Source organism: Anabrus simplex, chromosome 10, assembly GCF_040414725.1.
Source record: "Anabrus simplex isolate iqAnaSimp1 chromosome 10, ASM4041472v1, whole genome shotgun sequence".
In the NCBI taxonomy this organism is placed as follows: domain Eukaryota; kingdom Metazoa; phylum Arthropoda; class Insecta; order Orthoptera; family Tettigoniidae; genus Anabrus; species Anabrus simplex.
The window spans coordinates 5,002,641-5,025,140 of record NC_090274.1 but is presented as its reverse complement, the minus strand read 5'-3'; the positions used below and the strand labels follow the sequence as shown (position 1 = coordinate 5,025,140).

General features: G+C 43.4%; 1 protein-coding gene across 2 annotated transcripts in view; it reads right to left on the bottom strand.

The window, feature by feature from the left end:
- Positions 1 to 2,660: 2,660 nt before the first annotated feature.
- Positions 2,661 to 22,500, bottom strand: part of LOC136882426 (major facilitator superfamily domain-containing protein 6) — a 130,268-nt gene continuing 110,428 nt past the window's right edge. For both annotated transcript variants that reach the window (XM_067155070.2, XM_068229554.1), the window contains 8 exons: positions 16,869 to 17,066; positions 15,233 to 15,378; positions 13,145 to 13,313; positions 12,108 to 12,451; positions 11,455 to 11,618; positions 8,195 to 8,398; positions 3,210 to 3,377; positions 2,661 to 3,126 (listed from right to left, as the gene is read on the bottom strand). In XM_067155070.2, coding sequence (XP_067011171.2) covers positions 2,744 to 3,126; positions 3,210 to 3,377; positions 8,195 to 8,398; positions 11,455 to 11,618; positions 12,108 to 12,451; positions 13,145 to 13,313; positions 15,233 to 15,378; positions 16,869 to 17,066 — 1,776 coding nt within the window. In that variant the 3' untranslated portion in view covers positions 2,661 to 2,743. The remainder of the gene's footprint in view (positions 3,127 to 3,209; positions 3,378 to 8,194; positions 8,399 to 11,454; positions 11,619 to 12,107; positions 12,452 to 13,144; positions 13,314 to 15,232; positions 15,379 to 16,868; positions 17,067 to 22,500) is intronic.

Sequence of the window (22,500 nt, the reverse complement as noted above, 5' to 3'; positions counted from 1 at the left end):
AGCGAGCTTTTACGACCGGATGCCCTTCCTGACGTCAACCTCATTGAGATGAAATAAATGACGTGATAGTAAGAAGGAGCAGACTGTTCAAGGCTTAACGTCTCCAACCGACGAACGAATCACAACCCTGACTCCATAAGAACAGTGCGGAGGAATTGTATAGCAGAACACCTGGTGTCGGGGGCGTAGAACACAATGAAGGTGCCAGGACATTATGTTGATATTAAAATACAGAGCGAGAAGAATACGATCAAGGCCAACAGTTTGGAGGCTTCAACAAATCTCTGAAACGAGATATCTATTCAGTTTATTCTCGGTTTCTGTATTTTTGTAAACTTTTCACGAGGGGGGCGGGTCTGCATACAGACTTGTCGCCTCAACACTCGCGGCCACCAGATGAGCCTCTACCCGGCGACTTCGACCTAATCCATAAGACTGCGTGGGTTTTGCTTCCGAACACATGAAGACGTTCTGCAGGCAAACGATCGCAATTTTTGCACCCTTCAGAAATTAGTCTGTACCGACGGCATCCAAAAGCTTCTGCGTCGCTAGGAACACCGTCCTAGTTCCCAATGCTGGAACCTACATCAAAGACCTGTAAAATCCAGAACCTTGTATGTGTGCTTTCTCTCTAGAAAATAAGTCATTTCGTGGTCCAGTAGTTGGTCATTAGTCATTCCTGATCTGAGCATATATAGAAAACCTTCGCATAATCTTCGTTTACAACGATCAATCATGGGAAACCAGGCGTGAATTACCATTGGTTGAAATTCATATCAATCTAGGACGAATTCTACTGTGCAAGGCCTCGAGTAAATATTAGTACATGTTGTATACACATTGTATCGGATGGCTATACCTTGACAACATTCCAGGAAACCCTTAACCTACATTGCGCAACCTACCTAGGCTGTATGAACGATTTCACCACGAGAAAAATACCAGAGCGCTCAACTCGACACTCCTCGCCATCCGTAAGCATAAACCATCTTTCCTTCGCAGGTCACGCTGATAACGAGCGTGCTCAAAATATCTGTATGGAACAGCAAATCGTTCATATTATTATTATTATTATTATTATTATTATTATTATTATTATTATTATTATCTTTTTTAATCCGTTTGACGTCCAGGGTTACTTTTCCCTCGGACTCAGCAAGGTATCCCATCTCTACCGCCACAAGGACAGTGTCCTAGAGCGTGAGACTTTTCGGTTGGGAGATACAACTGGGAAGGAGGACCAGTAGCTCTCCCTGGCGGCCTCATCTGCTATACTGAACAGGGCCCTTGTGAGGGGAAGGAAAGGTTGGAAGAGAAGGAAGCGGTTTGATCTTAAGTGAGGTACCATCCCGGCATATGCCTCGAGGAGAAGTGGAAAACTACTTCGAGGATGGCTGAGATGGGAATCGAACCCACATCTACTCAGCCGACCTCCCGTGGCTGAGTGGACGCCGTTACAACCCTCATACCACCTTTTAAATTTCGTGGCAGGTGATCACACGAACCACTACACCACAGAGGCGGTATTATTATTAAAAGTAAATTATAGTGGTACTACTCAGCTGTGCTTTCCCATTTAAATCATCTCTAACTCAAGTTTTTAATATTAAATGATAAATTTATTATATTGTAGTTATTAATATTATCATTGCTGTTATGAATCTTAATTTATGACCTCCTCTATGTTAGCGGGCGAGTTGGCCGTGTGGTTAGGGGGTTTTCCCCCCGTTTTCACACCAGACAAATGCTTCCCTCCCTCTCCTGGCCATAAGACGTAAAGCTCCTCTCATTCCTACACCGCGTACAGACGTGGTCGTTAAGGTGGTCTGACATCGTGGTTAGCTAGTTCGAGTCCCGCCGTCAGAATGTTGGCCGCCAGGGTGGAGGTATACAATGTCTAATCACTAGATTGCGTGTCCAAACCTCTCCGCACTGCTCGTATAGAGAGAGAGAGCATATGACGCTATTGATGGTGATTCGTCCGTCGGATGGAGATGTTAAGCGTTGAGGAGGCCCCTGGGTGCTATTTGACAGGAGTAGGCTATGTGCCGGCACCGGGTTTCACCCTCTCTCCCTATCTACTATAATATCGCGTCATTCATTTCATCTCATTAACTCATCTGATGAGGTTGACGTCAGGAAGAGCATCCGGTCGTAAAAACACGCTACGAAGTTTCATCAGCGTTTAGACACACGCATTAGATGTTATATTAGTGTGGTAGGAATTTGCTTGTTACTTATCTATTTGCAATAGTGGTTAAGTGTAATACTTGGAGACCGTCGTGTTGTTCAGTCAGGGAGATTACCATTCTCCTCACGCGACTCGTAAGTGGACCGCCGAGCATTGACGAGCGGTAGGAGATAGTCCCGCCAATAAACCGCACGTTTTGCCGGAGACCGTCGGTGCTACCACTGGTCTCAGCTGCGTATTGTCTATGCTAGATCATTGTGTGTTCGTCTCTTTGTGGACAATGGAATGGCCAGCCCAAGTAAGAGCCATATGTTTGCTGCAGCTCCCCCGCACAGTTGGAGCTATAATAAAGCACCACTACTGAGCAATACAGTTTCGAGCGGTAGGCCGGATGCTATTGATCAGTTGGGAATGAATTGTCAGCAAATGAACACAACTTACCTTCAAGTGGAATAAGTAATTGTTTGCTTTGTGATTTATTTATTTTAGTAATAATTATAATAGTAATAAGTGCACTTGTACAACTAAGCGTAACTTAGAGTCTGTCTGTCATCACAAGGGGATGTTTTTTGTGCCCTTGTCCTCTTTGGTGTGATTACTCTTTTCCTCCTTACAGTCTTTGATGTCGACCTCCTTCTCCTCGGTGTGCTCGTAGCCCAGGTTAACATTACACACGTCACTGCAGTATTTGTGAACACAGCCGTTGTTTATGGGCTGCGTCTCCAGGAACTTTGGTAGATCATTTTCAACATTCTTGGGCTTCTTCTTGACGATGTCGTTCCCTTCGACCTGCGGCCTCCTGCGCAGGTACAGCATGTTGAAGGCGAAGTAGGCGCAGCCCACAAGCGCGCACATCACGGAGAAGCACTGGTAAGTAGGACGGGTCCCGATCCACTTCATGAGGTAGCCCCCGACCAGACTGCCAGCTCCCTTGCCTGTCAACACGTACAAGTCACAGTTTAGAAAGAAGATACAATATGACAGAGTGCAACTTAATGAGACCAGGGACGGTACTGACCCACGCCGAAGTAGAGTCCTCCCAGCATGCCCTGGATGCTGGTGTCAGTGGTGCTGCTGGACAGTCTGGCCGCGTACGTGACGGCCGCAGTGAACGATAAGGATGAGGTCACACTCTCCATGGCTTCGAAGATGAGGCACAGCCAGGGGTTGTAGATCAGCGAGTAGCCTGCAACAAGTCACAAAGTAGAATGTTCCCTTTGCCTTTTGTATGCATGAGAAGCATAGAAAGGTGCATTCTCACCACAAAACTCCAACGCATCTCTAACATGAGATGGCCAGAAACCATATTCAGTGAAAGTATTTGAATGACCACACAGCTGAATCAGTGGAGAAGCGGACTTTGCACGTAACAAAACTTGGCCTCATCCAGTGCTTCCTAGCAGGCGGTACAGCTGAACAAGCGTCCTGTATCAACACTAATCGAAGAGGTCCGACACTTCCAAGAATGAAGGTGTCGACCAAAGGAAGACAAGGGCCATGAAGGGCGTGAAAATGAAAGACTCCGTAGGCCTCGGAACCATGATGGAAACCGATACCATTCTAATGGTAAAAACAAAACTATGCATAATAATCGCTGTCTGCTTTCAACCCGAATATAAAGAAGATATCATCAATGAGCTGTCCACAGCAATTAATGGGAGATTTAAACTGCAGAGTCGACATTAGTCAAAATAAATGGGAGAACGTAGTCGAGTATTTAAAAAGCGAAGGCTTCATAATGGTAAATAAAAGAGACTCTAAAACATATATACAGGTTGCAGCACAATTGATCTAGTCTTCAGCAACGCAACAGAAGGTACTATGAAATATAGTTGCATGGAAGCACCTGCCAGTGGACACATCATAAAACTGGAAGAGTTGCTAAAGATCGAAAATGAGAAAGAAAAACCCAAGAGGGGGAGAAGAGTTGACCAAATTAGATTAGCAGAAATGGAAACAGATGCAATAACAGAAAAAATTTGTGAAGGAAATATAGATAATGCCATTGGCAATTTAGAAAGATGTATCGAAGATATCGTCATATATAACAATCAACAAAATGTAAAAGCGAAACCTTGGTTTAATCACAACTGCTATAAAGTAAGGAAAGACACGCTGAAGGCACTGAGATGCGCGAGAACAACGCCAACAGAAACATCCCTACGAAAATATAATGACGCAAGAAAGAATTATAAAACAACGATCAGAAAAGCAAAAGAAATGTGTCAAGACAAAGAAGAGCAAAAAAAATAGAAGAGGCAGAACAACAATGGTACAAAGCAGTACTGCCCAAACCACCGAGCAACATCTAGATTAAAATATGGAAATAACATTTCAGCAAAGTCTTGCAGGCAAGAGAAACTCTACCAGAAGAGCTAAATGAAGACGAGTATCCAGAGATTAATGTCAATCCTTTTACGGTAGAAAAAGTAGAACATGTAAATAAAGACAACGAAAGACATAAAGGCTTGTGGTTCGGAGGGAATTTATTACGAAAATCTTAAAGGTACAGCAACACAGCTCAGGAAAGTATGGACAGACCTATACAATGAATGCACAAAGCAAGGAAAAATACCTCATAACTGGAGACTTTCTACTCTTAAAATTCTGTACAAAGGGAAAGGAGACATTAGGGATCCAAACGCATATCATGGAATAGCCCTCGAATGTAGTGCCCTAAAATTATTGACAAGCCTTATAACAAAACGTCTATACAGCTTGGTTGAAGGATCAATACCGAAAGAGCAATTTGGATTCGTGAAGGGTAAATCCACTCTCCAAGCAGTAAAAAGTTTACAAGGGGAAATAGAAGATGCATTAAAATTCCACAGAGGTAAATTACACGCTGTCTTTATATACTACACTAAGCCTTCGACCTCGTAAATAGAAATATAGCAATCAATAAACTGGAAAAACTCATTAGAAAAAATTACATCACAAGGATTTTAAGGAACATTCTGAACAAAAATTTCATACAAATAGATGACAATATTGATATATCAGATCCAATAGAACAAACAAACAAGGTGATCCGCTTAGCCCGCTCCTATTTAACATAACTCAGAGCATTAGAACAGGAAAGGTCAAAATGTACGCATACGCGGACGACATGGTGCTTGTATCCACTGAGTTAACGGTATGGGCAACCGAGAACGAACTTCAATTAAATGAAAACAAAACTGTGTCAATAACTTTCATAAAAGGAGGCAAAGAAGCAGCTAACGATGTTATAATTTATAAAAGAGGCACACTATCGATCGTAACACATTATAAAATATTTGGGAATCACATTACAGACTCACAGTATCCATATTCGGAACAGAGTTATCGCTGCTTTATCAACTATGAACAGTACACCGAATTTACGGAAGTCATCATTAAATACTGCGTTAAAAAATCACCCCAATAGTGACATATGGTTTGAGATTAATCTGGGACCAACTAAGAAAGAAGAACATCAACGAAATCAAAAAATTAAAAGCAAGATTCCTGAAAAAGTCCTTGTCTATTTCAAAGTATACAACCTCAAGTCTGGCATATGTTCTCGCCAGAGAATCCTTCTACATTGAGGATTCGAGATACGACCTATGTCTGCCATCAAGAGAAGCGTACCAGAGTCTACTCCGAGAACTGCAAGGAAAAAGAGAAGAAATATTTCCTGAATTTTACGCTACAGATGCTATGGTCAACAAAGAATGGATGAAAGCCAATTATGCATTGAGACACTTCATGACGCGTTTTTCTGTTCATGGTTTTCACCACCGTATCTGCACGAGAGACATCTACCACCAACCGAATGAACTATGCATATGCAAACTTTGTGATAACCCATGTGACAGATATCATGTAATGACATGTAAGGGTAGAGAATTCTGTGAAAGTGCTTAAGAGTATGTCCTCTACTTATGCACAAGCAAGCGGGAGCAATGCCAACCCTTTTAGTCGCCGTGCATGACGGGGATGTTTTCTGCCGTTCCACTCCTGTCCTCGCTGTTGAGGGATTTCGAAACCCCCAACTCCCATCATAACCAGGTGCTCTTCCATTACATGTCTGTTCTCCCTGTCTTCAAGTGACCTCTTCTTGTCACCACTCGTTCAGCAACTTCTCCACTTCCGGTTTACAGACCTGTGCACCTGTGGACAATCAGAGGTGTGACTACAAACTTATGCCTATAACGAGTTCCTTTCTTTGCAATGAAAATGAACATCCACAGCCTGTTTCCAGTCATTTGGCCGTGTCAGGTATGTGATGAATGAAGCCCCCATGTAGCGGCGAGCATTGGAACTGTGCGCACTTCTCTGACAGATCAAATGAAATGATATTGGAGAGTCTTTCTGGAATGAATGGTGACGGGAAAAACTGGAATACCCGAAGAAAAACCTGCTCGGACTCCGCTGTCTAGTACAAATGAAGTGACCAGCATTTGAACCACGGAACTCAGTGATGAGAGGCCAGCGCGCTGCCGCCTGAGGCACGGAGGCTCGTTTGTTTCTATTCTGTAAAGCAGGGAAACTTACCCTTCGGCATCCTCGCAATATTGAAGATATATTTTGGAAGGAAAATCATAGCATTGATCGAAGGTTTATGACTAAAGAAACCAACTCTCAATTGACTGCGCCAAATAATCTTGCGTTTCATTTTGAGTAAGCCGGGTGTGGGTATTTATCGAGCCCCCTCCAATTTCATTCTGTCAATCCATAGCTGATATTGTAATTTTTGCTGCCTATTTAAATTTGTTCTTCCCAAGCATCACTAAGTCTCTCTCCGGGCCTCTTACCTCTAGCAATCCTTTCATGGGGCCCTATTTGGAGCCCTCGTTCTCACATGTCCATACTATCGTACTCTGCTTCATTCTAATGTTTCCAACAAAGTAGTTGCCGGATATTCTTATACCTTATTTTGCGAGACAAGAACCAGAGCAAATTCATTTCAGTGGCCTGCAAGCGACTCTTCGTAACTCCAGTCGAAGTTGGTGCTTCAAGTTCGTAAGTTAGAATTGGTGCAAGATGTGTGATCCTGGAAGCTTTGGGAAATGCGTCATTGCAAAGCAGTTGACGAACGGAGTGGTTAATGCGGTAAGGACACAAAACTTACTTTACCATCTCGCGTAATTCGGGTATTTCTGTCTTGAATGATTCTTTCAACGTGCCTCATATGTGGATATCTGGGGCCGTGTAATCCGGCGAACCGGAAGGGCACGGGAATGCAGTTTAACGAGAAATTAGGCAATTTCCAAAGTGTAGTTGGAGAAGGGTGAATGTGGGCTGTAGCTCCATTGTCGCCGGAGGGGGTATCTTTAGACTACCAAGTCTACTCCTTTTGAATTCTGTGCAGCGTCTTGACGAAATAAGAGCACATGACTGTTGGAGAAGTCGTCCATGATTCTCGTTTGTAATGACGATCCTTGGGCACCCTGCTGCCCCATTTCGTTGATATAAGAGTGATCCTGTAAGACAGATATTGTCAATGACTGCTAACAATGTTGGCGCCTCATCGTACTGTTCTTTAACGTGGAGCAAACTCGGCCCATTCTGACGCCCCAGTCCTTCATCTTCCACTATAAACACCTTCTCCTCTGTTCTGAGAACCATAATAATAAGAGAAATCAACTCAACACTGAACATGTCTACTTGTTGGACCACTTCAGTCATCTTCTTCCGTAAGTTTTATCTCCGGATTTCCCAGTAGCTTTCGATTCGTTCTGTTCTGTTATGTCGTTCCTCGTCTGTGTATACCCTTGTCATTGTATGCCGTTTGTCTATTTTTTGGTTTAAATCTTTTTTTTGTTTCTTTAAATGTTCTCTTCTTTTATTGAAATCGTCCAAAGTTATTTTTAGTTCTTCAGTATCCTCTGGAATCCTTACCACATGCAGCTTCAGATTCCTAAGTTTCTCGGTGATTGTTCTCGTTAATCTCGTTTTTGGTGCCGTCATAATGTGACTTAAAAAGAGTTAAAAATTAAAATAAATAAATATTTGGTTGTTAGGGAGATGTGTACTCACCAAGCAGGCGAATGGCGTAGAAGATGAATCCTATGAAGAGCACCTGGGCGTGGCCTATGCGATCGATGATGGGGCCAGAGAGTGCCAGCAGGGGAATCCCCGCCAGCCCACCCACAGTAATGGTGACGCCCATGAGCGAGCGGGAACCTCCGAGGTCCTGCAGGAGCCAGAACAGGAAGCTCTCGATGTAGCCCCACGCCGAGCCTGCAACACAGCATTCCATGATGAGTCTGCACCACATGGTAATAACGTACGTCCCATTAAGAATACTTACAGTTTTCGGTGACGCTGAGTTGCCGGAACTTTGCCTCTTAGGATTTCTTTTACGTGCCAGTAAATCTAGCGCCGCAAGGGCGCCGTATTCAATAACAGTTTACTTTTTATTCAAATCAGAACTTCCTTATTTTATTTAAAATTTGCATGAAAACTGTGTGATAATGTGTTCTTGAGCCCGGCTGAGTGGCTCAGACGGTTGAGGCGCTGGCATTCTGACCCCAGCTTGGCAGGCCCGATCCTGGTTCAATCCGGTGCTATTTGAAGGTGCTCAAATACGTCAGCCTCGTGTCGGTAGATTTACTGACACCTAAAAGAACTCCTGCGGGGCAACATTCCGGCAACTTGGAGTCTCCCAAAACCGTCAAAATTTAATTAGTGGGACGTAACAGAATAACATTTATCATTGCGCAGCTGCATTCTGCCAGATGGAATGTTGCCTTTCACCTCGTATGTAGGCAATCCTTCCGACTACTCTGTAATGCTCTGGAGCATAACTCACAGGCTCTATTGTTAGAGAAGCTTGTCGATAAAACCTACAGAATGGTCACGTTTCCTTAGTGAATACAGCTCGATAATCTAATCTTATTATAGAGTATTTATTTTTTTACTTATTTTTGTATTATGATTTCTAGAAGTACCCGTATTTTTCGCTACAGGCCATGAGTTTAAAGAAAGAAGTTCAAGGACACAGATTATTACCAATCTAAGGGACCGTCGCATATAATAATGTTTGAAATAATTTAAGAAACCTTTTTGGGTAAACAATTGATACGGTATCAGTCACCTGAGCCACAGCCCTAAATACAAATCATTGATTGATTGATTGATTGATTAATTGATTAATTGACTGATTGCGAATAACTGCCAACAAATATAGACCATTGATGAAGTGGTAGTCATCTTCACGGGGGAGACGTAAATTTAAAGTTTATGAGCCCGAGAAGCCAACCAAGTAGGGGCTAAGATACAGTGTAGGGTAAGTGCAAGAACTCAATATTTTTATAATGGGTGTATCTATGTTGCAAAAGACTCTAACGGATACTCACTACCTTTAGGTGATAGAAGACATTCGAAGCCAAAACAAGCGGTTATTCCCCTCTTATATGAATTGTGGGATCCAACAGAAACATCACCACTGAGAAACTGCTACTATTCTATCAAACTGTCCGAAATGATTGATAGGAAGGAGAGGAGCTGCTCGACTAAGTGGTATGTTCCAAGCGGAGAGATGGCGTGGGACAGTGTTGCCAGGTCTCTCGAAATCTCAGATCTCCCGATTTTTTCAACACACCAGAAAATCCGAAAAAACAAAAAAATCTCCCGAATGTTCTTCTAATCCAAATTTAAGGAACATGAATAATAATGATTAATGGTACCTAAAAATCGTGATAACATCACTCGTTTCCCCGCATTCATTTTAGGCTCGAATTACATAACCTCTCCCCTCTTTTTGAACTCAAAACTCACGCTTGACTGCACCGACCCGCATATCTGTATCCTGCTACAGTTTCAAAACTTGTACACAATTCCTACGCCTGATGAATAACTACATCTAGAAGAGTGGGGAGAAACATAGAGTGCCCAGAGTGTGCGAATGAGTGAAATTGTATATGTTTCTCATAATAACTTGAAATGACTATTGGGCTCTTTAATTTAGTTACATTATAACTGTACCGGAGGTACACCCGCCCCGTGCATTTAAAAGTAGCGCCTTGTAGAAGGCCATCTAGAACAGGAAATCTGAAATTCATTTTGGAACTAGTTTGAACATTCCTCGAGAAATGTCTCTACTATCAAATGATGTTGTGCCCTCTGGGGTGAAGATGAACTATTCATTTTTAAAGTAATTTTGTTCGTGAAGGTTTTCTAAACGGAATTGTTTATTGATTGTTTTTAGTGTTCAAAAGTTATTAACACTTCTCTTTCGGCAAATCTTATTTTCCTACCAATAAGGATAGGGGGTGTATCAGGGCCTTGACCCAGAGTTTTCTGGAACTTTCTTCTCCGCTATAAAAGCCAAGGGCTGGTGAAACAGTCTAGTGTGTGTTCGTAACGGAGGTCCACCAGCTCAAGGTAACGGCAGATCGAGCTACCTCGAGGGAAAGGTTTCAAATCATCAGTAATGTAATTATTATTTTCTCAAAAGTAAATTTCAAACAAGTCGAAAGAACTTAACCGAAATCAGGGAATAAAGAGTGTGTAACCCTCTCGTATTCCGTCTCAAGTCGACGTTGAGGTGACTGCGATTTTGCAATCTATACCTAGTAATTTCTGTAATTCAAACTTTTTCTCCATCTAGTCACGTTAGCCTCTGTAAGCCCAATTAGCAAGTGTTCGCCTCCTAACCTTTCTTTAAGGGCACGTAGAATGGGTACTTGTTGCCCCTGTTAAAGTCAAGTGTTGAGCAGCTTGTAGCTTGTGCCTTTGATAGGCCTGGAAACTGTAAATCTGTAGAGCAAAGAAGCTCATCCTCGAGTGTTGGGTGAAAGGAGCCGCAGCACTGTAATTAGGGAGCTTCAAGCTGATTGTTCCCCTATGTCACGAGCTAGATTTACTATTTGCTTAGCAAACTATAAAGTTCAAAATTGGAAAAGAAAAATAAGTATGAGGAAAAAATACAGCTCCAATGTTAAAGTTTTTAATTAATCTTCTGACGTTTCCATATCCACCCATTCATGCCCTCACCTCTGTAAACTACAATACTTAAGTAATCCTAATTTTGAATCAACAAATAATGATAACGAGGCGACTTTCTATCAGCGTAAATTACTCGAAAGTAACTTTTTCTAGAATACAAAATGCTCCCTGCGCAGCAGTTTTAATCTGATTGGAATGAACGAGGCACATAGAAAGGAACGTTTGTGCATGCATATACTTATGTCTCATACGACTAAAACATCCACGTGCCCACTTGAACAAATTCCTATCGTGTTCTGACGCGTTTGCTCGGTGAATTGCGAGTTAGTATGGGGACCAAGACTCACCCAAGATGAAGATGATGGCCAGCAGTACGAGCAGCTCAACGTTCTTGAGCACCGTGAGAACATCAGTGACCACGTTCTTGGCGGGAGCTTTGAACTCCAGGTTGAAGGTTAGCATGAGCAGGCCACTGGCGATCTTGAGACCAGCGTACAGGTAGAAGGCTGGCCTGCAACGTACAATATCGGTCCATCATACTGTGTGAAAATGGGCCAGTTAGGACAAGAAGAAACATCAGCAATGCCACAATCAGGGGACGTATTGTGAGTGGAAACAAATATAAATCCTTTTTCTCAGGAAAATCCCTCGCAGTTAACACTCACTTTCAAACGTTTTCAGCTGAACTACGGTTCCGTTCAAAGAGGTCGACGTGTGTACCTTTTCCCGTCACTCGCAACAACAGCAGCTTATAAAAGTGACTTCTTCATTCATTCTGCTCCGCATTCCAATGAACTCATATCATGTAAAAAAAAAGGAACTTTTTACTGAACGTTTCTGTAAAGAATTAAAAATAAAGTGTTTTCTGTACATAATGTCAGTGTCAGGTGGATGTACGTGAGAACCTGGCTGCAGTGGGGACCGTGTGTGTGTGTGTAAATAGAATTATTGGATCAGACTGTAAAAAGATTCACCGTTCGGGTAACATGACAAATAATACCTGAAATCCGTGTAGCTCTTGCCTTGGCTGGCGTAGTCAATGAGCATGCCGGACAGCGGGGAGCTGATCATTCCTCCAATGGTAGCGTAGATCCTCTGCAGGCCGTAGTCCGCCTTGTGCTCTCTCAGGATAGCGATCACCGCGCCCTCGAACATGGCGAAGGCCGTGGAGCCGATCATCCCGATGAGAACTCGAACACTGAGGTAGGCCCAGAACGTGAGGGTAGAGTCCAGCTCCTTCTGGTAGGAGAGCTGCGAGCAGACCTGCTTGCGAGGGGCGCTGAACACACAGCGAGGAGCACAGGACGACAGCGGGGGACCTCCGTCAACAGACACCGTCACCTCCTGGGACAAGACAAAGTTCTCTGTTACTACTCGTTCTACGACAGGCTTCTCTCAGGCTAGGAGATGTAGTACCCTGATTTGGAGAAGGTGAGGCGGGTGCAGCCGTGGCGTTCGCCTTAGTGCAAGAGAATGGAAAACCAGGGAAAACCATTATCAGAGCAGGCGACGGTGGAGACCGGCCCGTCCACGTTTCGAAGACAGAGCTCCAACTGCTGTTAATCTGAAGCCTTCTATATACAGCACGAGAGACCACACATACACGATGGGTCGAGTACTCTAGGGAGCGACTGAATGGACAATATATTACTCTCAGTAAAATGATGGAACCCGATATTGCCGCTTACCACTTCTGACAGGCAAAAAGAAAAATAGGAGACAAGTATCGGTTCATCCTGTAATTCAGGATCGTTAAACAGAAAGAGGGCGACTTCTAAAATGCGGTGTACCCAGGTCCAGGCAGCCGGTGAGCGGCACATGTTGCCTCCAGGCCAAGTGACCCCAGTCATAGGCATTGGGCCTAAGTGTCTCTGACCAGAGGAACAGGTGAGCCTGTTTGTGTCTTGGCAAGAAAAGTTTCCTCCTTCCCTCCCGATTGGATTATGATCAGTAGAATGTAAATGTTTTTTTCTACCGCTTTTCCCTCACCCTAGTGGGATAGCGAGCTATTTATGGTGGATTGAGAGTTGTTCATACCTGGTTGAATGTGTCCGGACAGGAGAAGTTCCCCGGAGTGCTGCTGTTAAGAGATGACATGGCCTGGAGACTGCCCTCCCCGCCGGGTACCAGTCGAGTCTGGAGTAGCTGTGAGCAGTCCGCGTCGCCGCAACTCAGGTTGTAGAGGCCAGGGGCGGGAAAGAACACCCTGCGTATAAATAATAATAGTTAAACGTCATTTGGTTATTAAGTTAGACATAGTAGGTAGACAGAAAGAAAGAGTGCAAACTCTAACTTGAAACTTGTTTATTACTCACATAAGCTAAGATAACAGCAGTCAACATCTGTAATGTCTATAACATTAGGGGTAATAATAATAATCGTATCGCCATGTAAGCGCCATCTGGCTGTCTGCTCGTCAATTCCGACGTTCCGTTTTGCTCTAGGCCCACTAGATGGCAGAGTAAACTGAAACTCTCTTGGGCGTCTACGGCTGAGTTTTAATGAATGTTGTCAGGTAAACATCAAATGTGTCACCAGAGATCTTTTACGACATGCAGTGTCGAGCGGACTTTTTCCACTCTACCGACTACCTCTGCCGTTGGGATCATTGGTCCGACACTCTACCACTGGTCCACTGAGGGAGTACGTGTGATGAAGTTGCACACGAATAATACTGAAACAGGCATTGATTTAAAGAACTGAAGCTAGATAAATATTGGGCGAAATGCTTCTGTACTTCGGTATTTTTATTTCTCACAACTACAGATGCCTTTGTCAAGGAAAGATAATCTTTTTCCTGGCCTTTTGTTCGGCACTTGATGTTCACCTGGTGACCCTACGTTGAGGAATGCACTCACTATTGCGTGTTTCTGTGCTGTGGAACACAAACACCCAGTTCCCGAGACAAGGACATTAACCATACAGTGGCCGGCACGAACCCAAAGCCAGTGCGCCAGGAATCCGGACAAAATCTTTCTTCAGATCACTCCAGCTATTCCTGGGGTCGTTGAAGTACCGAGGCTCACCTTGATTGTGGACGGATGCCTGTCACCGTGTGAGTTTTGGGATGAAATTATCAATTCAGGATTCGAACCTGAGCCTTCTAGGTAGAAAGCCATTAGTAAACCACTGAGGTAATCGGTAAACGAGATAAATTTCGTGAAAATTCATAGTACGATGTGAAACAGATTAATTTTTCATGTCAATTTTTATGTTTTAAAATATCTTTCTTGTTGATAGTTAAAGCCAATCAGTCTGGTCCCCCTTGAATTACATAGTTGCACCGAGAGTTTGCCCAAGAAGCTGTGTAATATGTCTGGGCCCCACCAATATTATAGGCGCTGAAAGATGTTCCAGTAAATAAGTTTGATTGTAAGTGATAGAACAAACTGTTGAGCTATCTTCTAGGGTTTTCTTCAGCATGAACAACAGTGAAGTTAATTTTCTTTATTTTATTCTTAGTATTCATCAATGAAAACGTGTTCTTTTTTTAAGTTATGCTTTAGCCTACATCAATTTGAATTACTTCATACTTCATTCATTTTTATATTACTCTCCCTCTCTGGACGTTATACTCATGACTGAGTACCGTGCCCTCATAATTTGATGCCACTATGTACAATCTGGCGTCTTCTGAACAGTAGTTAGTGATTTTTCTTATTTGATCAATCTTTCTTTTTGCGACCCGTCCTCCTGTCATTTTGTTGTAAAAATTTCCTTGGACAATTAGATTTTCCATACAGTCATTCTTTGTGGTACACAACATGGCATTGCAACTTCCTGGATGACAGAATCATTTCCTCGCCTGCCTGTCCATGGTATTCGCGACATCCTTCATCATCATCATCATCATCATCATCATCATCATCATAGAATCTCTTTAGCGTGCCGGCTAGGGCGCTGTTCAACGAGTCCTTGCCATCGTTGTCTGTTCACAAATGTCTTCTTTGTCACTACATCCTCCCTAAGCTGGTGTAGCCAAATCTCATATCTATACTGTGTTATCAAAAGACATTACAGTGCCTATGCTGTACAAAACTCTACGAAGTCCCCCCTGACGATGCTGTTTTAGGAACGATGATATTGTGCGTTTCTTACACTCACCACTATGGAGAGGAGACTCACCTGCCCGCAGTCAGCTGGCTCACTTCACTCTGGAAGCTGTAGATATCAGTGTCGTTGTCTCCAGACAGCCTCACGTCGTAGCCGTAAGTTCCCGACATGTTAAGTGCTGGGCACTCGAACCCGCACGTCTCGAAGCTCAGATCTACCTGTAAACAAGACGAAACATCATTTCACCCCATCAACTTGTCCTCTTTGTGAACAACATTATCAAGGTCTCCCACAATCCTGAAAAATTTACTACTCTATACAGCCACTTCTTTACTCATGTCATTTATATGTATAAGATAACATAAAGGTCCAATAATGCTGCCCTCCGGGAACCCCCAACTTCACCTACTCTAATTCTCTGAGTTCTATTTTCTAGAAATTTAGTCACTCTTTTATGAAATCCAATAGCCCTCCTTTTCTTCAGTAATCTCCCATGATCTGTCTTATCGAACGTCAATCGCGATACAGACCTCCTGCTATATCTTGCTGCAATCCTTCACTGGAACAATCCTTCCGAAACACGAACTGCTTTCTATCAAACCAGTTAGTAATTCTGCAAACGTGTCTCCTATAATCAGAAAGAATCCTTTCCTAGAGCTTACAAAAAACACATACCAAGCTGACTGGCCTGCGATTATCCGCTCTCCTTTGCACATTGCGGCTACTCTACCAACTTCCCATTCCATTCCATTCACACAAATCAAATCAATATTTCAGATATTTCATATACTACTGTATATCCCAACCCATTGTCTTTAGTACATACCCAGAAATCGTATGAGTCTGAGCGGTCTTTCTAGCTTTCAGCGTTTGTATCTTTTTTGTAAATAACTTTGTGATCATAGCTGAAAGCGAGGAGACTGGTACAGTTAGTGGAACAACGGACAAACCTGAACGCTGTTCTCATTGCAGCCATGGCGCAACCGAAACAATAGGTAGTGCAGACCGTCAAAAATTTGGCTTGTAAGGCTAGGAAAGTGGGACTGAAAATGTATGCAGAGTAGGTGCTCAGTATCCGCCGCTACAAGTTTAGGAATGGAGCCTTTGCAGGGTATAGAACTTCAGCTACTTGGGTACCCGGTTCAACAATCATAACAACCTCAACATTGAGACCAGTCAGCACGTTGTAACCGAGTCCACAACTAAATGCAGCTAGGAGCAGATCATGACGTCTAGTGCATTGCCATAGTCGTTCCTGCTTTACTGTATCGAGTAGAGACCCCGAGAACGGAGAGTTTGTTGGCTGCAGACGCAGGAAGAATGTATGATTTGTTGAAGCAATCCAACCTTGTACAACGAGTGGAAGCTAGAAGGACATGTGCCCCGTGTGTCGATTCGACCTGGACCAAAGCAATCCTGCTGGGAAGACCTGAAAGAACCCAGTAAACGATGGGAAGTTAGCTTGTCGAAATACCTTCGAGATGAGGTCCGCGAAAACTTGTTGCAAACTGGAGGCAAATTTTGAAGTCGCTGTACGATCTTCAGGGTCCTTGGTTGCCAGTCGAACTGAATTGAACGACTTGGCAACCCACGTTCTCAACTTTCGAGCCCCTGGCGGTCACCTCTTAGCCAGAGGGGAAGAATTCATCTAGGAAGTTCGGATGGAGATTGTAGCCAAGGGAAGGGAAGTGGTAGACTGAATACTTACTCGAGCTCCTTCGGGCTTGGTGAGTTGCGGCTGGAAGGTGCACGGGAAGTCTTGAGACATGGCGACGTGTTGCGCTGTTCCACAGTTCAGATGAAGGTGGACGTTGTCGGGGTAGGGCACTGTCACCCTACCCACAGGTACTATGAGCAGAAGTAGCGAGGCGGCTCCGCCCAGAGCCGAAAAGATGGCCATCAGGATCTGAAACAGGATGATTCACTTGAGGTACAACAATTAAACAATAAATAGAAAACTGGGATAGGGACCGTAGATATCTGAGAAGCCAGCTTAAACATGTTGGCTGAGTGGTTCAGACGGTTAAGGCGCTGGTTTTCTAACCCCAACTTGGCAGGTTCGATCCTGGCTCAGTCCGGTGGTATTTGAAGGTGCTCAAATACGTCAGCCTCGTGTCGGTAGATTTACTGGCACGTAAAAGAACTCCTGCGGGACTAAATTCCGGCACCTCGGCGTCTCCGAAAACCGTAAAAGAGTAGTTAGTGGGACGTAAAACAAATAACATTATTATTATTATTAAACATGTTGGATTATTTACAGCCAAAAGGCATTAATTTATCTTCAGTTTATATATAATTTAGAGTTATTGTCGTAACCAAGCTTACACTGCAGCTGGTGCTCGTCATTTTGAACAACTGCTCTGAGGAACAAAACGGTACATTAACTCAGCTTTGTCAGTGAAAAACTTACCCGTCTTCCTTACCATTCCTGTATATCGTAAAGTGTCGTATTTAATGTGGCAGTTGAATGGATGATAAAAGGAAAACGAGGAAGGGGAAGGAGACGATGTCAGTTATTAGACAGCGTTAGAAAAAGAAAGGAAGATTATGTAGAAGTGAAGAAAAGGGCACAAGATCAAGAGATATCGAGGTCACGGCCATGATTGGACCTGTCGGATGGCAGGACATCCTATGATGAGGATGATGATGATGATGATTTCTTACATCCATTCTTCATTCAGATAGGATCTACGAGGTCTGCCTCTCCCCTTCTTCCCTTCTACCTTGCGGTCTACAATATTCTTCATCATGGTGCTTGTCTCTCGTATACATGAAATTTTTCTCAGTTCCATTTCTCTTAGTAACTTAATATCATCTTATAATACTTATTTATGTCCATCTGGTTGTGTCGCTCCATGACGATGTCATAGTTCCACTCCAATAAAGCAGAGAGCTCCATGAAGTCATGTTTAAGCAATCCTATGAGCACGCTCCCCAAGTTTTGTACTGGCTGCTCTACAGCGTTTACATACAACTTAAGTTTCTACCTTTTCAGTCTAAATAGTAATACTGTAAATACTCTAAAACTAATTGTAAGTACCGTAATATATAGAAATTGGTTGTTAATGATTCGGAAAACAATAATAATTGTGAACAGATTTAAGCAAGTATATCTTCAAGCGGGGAGCCTCCGTGGCTCAGACGGCAGCGCGCCGGCCTCTCACCGCTGGATACCGTGGTTCAAATCGCGGTCACTCTATGTGAGATTTGTGCTGGACAAAGCGGAGGCGGGACAGGTTTTTCTCTAGGTACTCCGGTTTTCCCTGTCATCTTTCATTCCAGCAACACTCTCCATTCTCATTTCATAGCATCTATCAGTCATTAATAAATCACTTTAGGAGTGGCGACTCCATCGTACTAATAGCCTATCTCTGCTTCATTCATTCCATCCCTGACCCGGTCAATGACTGGAAAACAGGTTGTAGGTTTTCATTTTCATTTTCATCCTCAAGCGGACCTTTCAAACCATAGGTTCCCTGTTGAGCAGAGCGCCCTCTATTTCCTCTTTAACTTTTGCGTGCTTTCCCTGAAAAACAACATACAGGGAGTTCTTTAAACAGCGCTCCGACAAAACCCCACGTCCACAGGACACGAGGACCGGGAGACCACCGCCAAGCTCATGCAGCCACACGTTATTTCAATATTAATTGGTTCTGTTTAAAAATTAAGCGTAACACTGCAGCAATGATATTTTAATATAAAGACGATCAATTTACATTACATCGTGTGAAGCATGGCTACGAATCCTAGGCAGAGAGAAGGCGATTAGAGGTGCTAGGAGCTAAAGGACAGAACCTCTGCGGTAACTAAGAAGAATAAAACTGAGAGAGCACATATTACAGTATGTGTATGTTCGGTCCTCAGCCCGAAGGCTGGTTGGATCCTCATAGATGACCTAGGCATCAGTCTGCCAAGCCCGACCCTATGAGCAACATTTTCACACCATTCATAGCCGTGACTGGCATTACTAGCATCACTCATACCTCAGTCAAAGCCAAGGATGAGACTGAGCCCATACCAGAAAGCATAGTGCAGTGCAAACACTAGGTCCCGCCAGCAAAGGCATAACATCGTGGAAGGCGTGCTTGAGCGAAAGAACTTCAGAGGCCGCAACACCTGTTTGGAAATGAAAAGGAAAGGCCAGTCGAGAATTACTGTCATTCAGTCCATGGAATGAACTGCTATTTACTAGACAGACAGGTCTCACGGTGGTGATGGGAAGGAAGAGACTGTGCTCTTAGTTAAGATACAGTACCAGCTGTTCCCCTGGTTGGACAGAAGGCTGTCAGTGGTGCGGTCCGAACCTATAATCTCCCCAATGCAGGCTCACGGCTTGGTCATAAGGATTGAAATTAACGATCAAGAGGAACGGATCAATCATTATGTTTAAAACAACCAGGGCGTGGAGTGGAAGAACGAAGTACAACCTCTAAAGTCAACACTTCGTATTATGTTCAAGAATTCAAAAGCCGATTTCGTTTTAGAGCCAGACTGTTCAAGCAACTTGAATAGAAACTCAATTCATTGTCTGTAAATATTTTGTACGAGTACAATGGCAGCAGAAGGGGGACTGACCTTCTCGACTTTGTCTCTATTGAGTGAAGTGCAAATCCCCGGCCTGGTCAGTCAATCAAGCCGAGTCATGGTCACTCATACGCCCATTGTTAAGTGTGTCTCGCTGACATGTCCGGTCACTTTGGGCAGGGACAGTGACGCCCTGTCCTGTCACGTCACATTCTATTTTGCTTCTCTCACGTTATCGTTCCCTCCCCTTTCAGTCTACATTCCACAATTCCGTTCAGTCGGATGACATTCTAAGTACCAGGGGTGCGAACCAGCATCCTGCAACCGTAGACCTTATGAAACAAATTCCATTCCAGATTCGTTACCTGTACCAATTAGCAGTACCCGTGCACATTATTTATTTGTTCTACATTTTATGGACCACTCTAGTCAATTATTCAAAATATGTCTTGATTCCCTTATCCTGGGAGATGTTGCCTTCCTTGGTCTGTAGCCTGGTCTGTGTCTTCAAGTGTCACTTTTGTTTTGAAAATCGTCTACTCTCATTTTTAGTTCTTTAATATCATCCTCAATTTCCGTAATCTGTTTAACGTTCGTCTGGCTGTTCCATCATTCTTCTGCTACTTCTTATAAGATGCCCAAAGAATGACATGCTGTGTGTTCTTTCCTAATCGTGTTCAATATCGGTTCAATTTCCTTATAAACTGCTTTATTTGATGCTTGTGGCAATAATGCAGATATTTAAGAAAAGTAAAGGTTACTGTATGTGGCAGGGACAGAACTGCAACTGCTGCTGCTGGCGAACCGAACACTTTTTAAACAAAGCTTACAACTTAAACAGATATATTAAGTAATCTGTGGTTAGCTGCTTTTTAAACGAGCTTGATGCACTCGGTCATAAATCCTTCAAGGACGAGCAAAGCTGTCTTGGAAATGTTGTTCAGTTGCCATGGCAACGAAATGACTACTGTTGTGTTTGTTTTTATAAGATACAAAACTGCAAGGTCATCAGCTACTCATCAAGAGGAAAATGACTATCACCGGGCGAGTTGGCCGTGCGGTTAGGGGCGCGCAGTGGTGAGCTTGCATCCGGGATATTGTGGGTTTGAACCCCACTGTCGGCAGGCCTGAAGATGCTTTTCGGTGGTTTCCCATTTTCACACAGGACAAATGCTGGAGCTGTACCTTAATTAAGGCCACGGCCGCTTCCCTCCCACTCGTAGGCCTCTCCTGTCCCATCAGCTGTCTGTGTCGGTGCGACGTGAAGACAAGTGTAACTGTAGTAATCAAAACGAGATCACTCGAAGGAGTGTGGTGATCTCTATTACCTGGACAGACTCAGTAGACGACAAGAATTGCTACCAAACAATTTTCGAAATCAAAATTCGGAAGAAGGAATGTTAAAACGGTGGGGGTGCTAAAGACTTATGTCCCAAATTCTCTAACATCAGTGAGATAGATTGCAGGGTCCTAGACCTATACATTTCATCGACAGTAACGTTACATTCATCTCCGCTAGATGCCATTAGTGGTGAAATTAACAGAACTGCTGTCAAATTTCGCTTTGGGAAATCAAATACGTCTTTCAATAACTGAAAATGGAAAGGAGAAAATGACTTTAGCCTACGAGGAATGAAATAATTAGCTCTCTAGAGTATGGTGAGATGAGGCCTGTTTGATGTGTCTCTGTAATGGCCATCCATCAGTACTTCACATCACAGCCTGCAAGATCACATCGGCCATCTGTACTCTAACGCCAACTTTGATAATATGTCCCTCAGTCAAGGCCATTCATCAATACTTCACATCACAGCCTGCAAGATCACATCGACCATCTGTACTCTAACGCTCCTCTTTGATAATATGTCTCTCAGTCAAGGCCATCCATCAGTACTTCACATCACAGCCTGCAAGATCACTACGACCATCTGTACTCTAATATCTCTCTTTGATAATATGTCTCTCAGTCAAGGCCATCCATCAGTACTTCACATCACAGCCTGCAAGATCACTACGACCATCTGTACTCTAATATCTCTCTTTGATAATATGTCTCTCAGTCAAGGCCATCCATCAGTACTTCACATCACAGCCTGCAAGATCACTACGACCATCTGTACTCTAATATCTCTCTTTGATAATATGTCTCTCAGTCAAGGCCATCCATCAGTACTTCACATCACAGCCTGCAAGATCACTACGACCATCTGTACTCTAATATCTCTCTTTGATAATATGTCTCTCAGTCAAGGCCATCCATCAGTACTTCACATCACAGCCTGCAAGATCACTTCGACCATCTGTACTCTAAGGCCAACTTTGATAATATGTCTCTCAGTCAAGGCCATTCATCAATACTTCACATCACAGCCTGCAAGATCACATCGACCATCTGTACTCTAATGTCTCTCTTTGATAATATGTCTCTCAGTCAAGGCCATCCATCAATACTTCACATCACAGCCTGCAAGATCACTTCGACCATCTGTACTCTAATGTCTCTCTTTGATAATATGTCTCTCAGTCAAGGCCATCCATCAATACTTCACATCACAGCCTGCAAGATCACTACGACCATCTGTACTCTAACGCTCCTCTTTGATAATATGTCTCTCAGTCAAGGCCATCCATCAGTACTTCACATCACAGCCTGCAAGATCACTTCGACCATCTGTACTCTAATGTCTCTCTTTGATAATATGTCCCTCAGTCAAGGCCATCCATCAGTACTTCACATCACAGCCTGCAAGATCACTACGACATTCTGTACTCTAACGCCCCTCTTTGATAATATGTCTCTCCGTCAAGGCCATCCA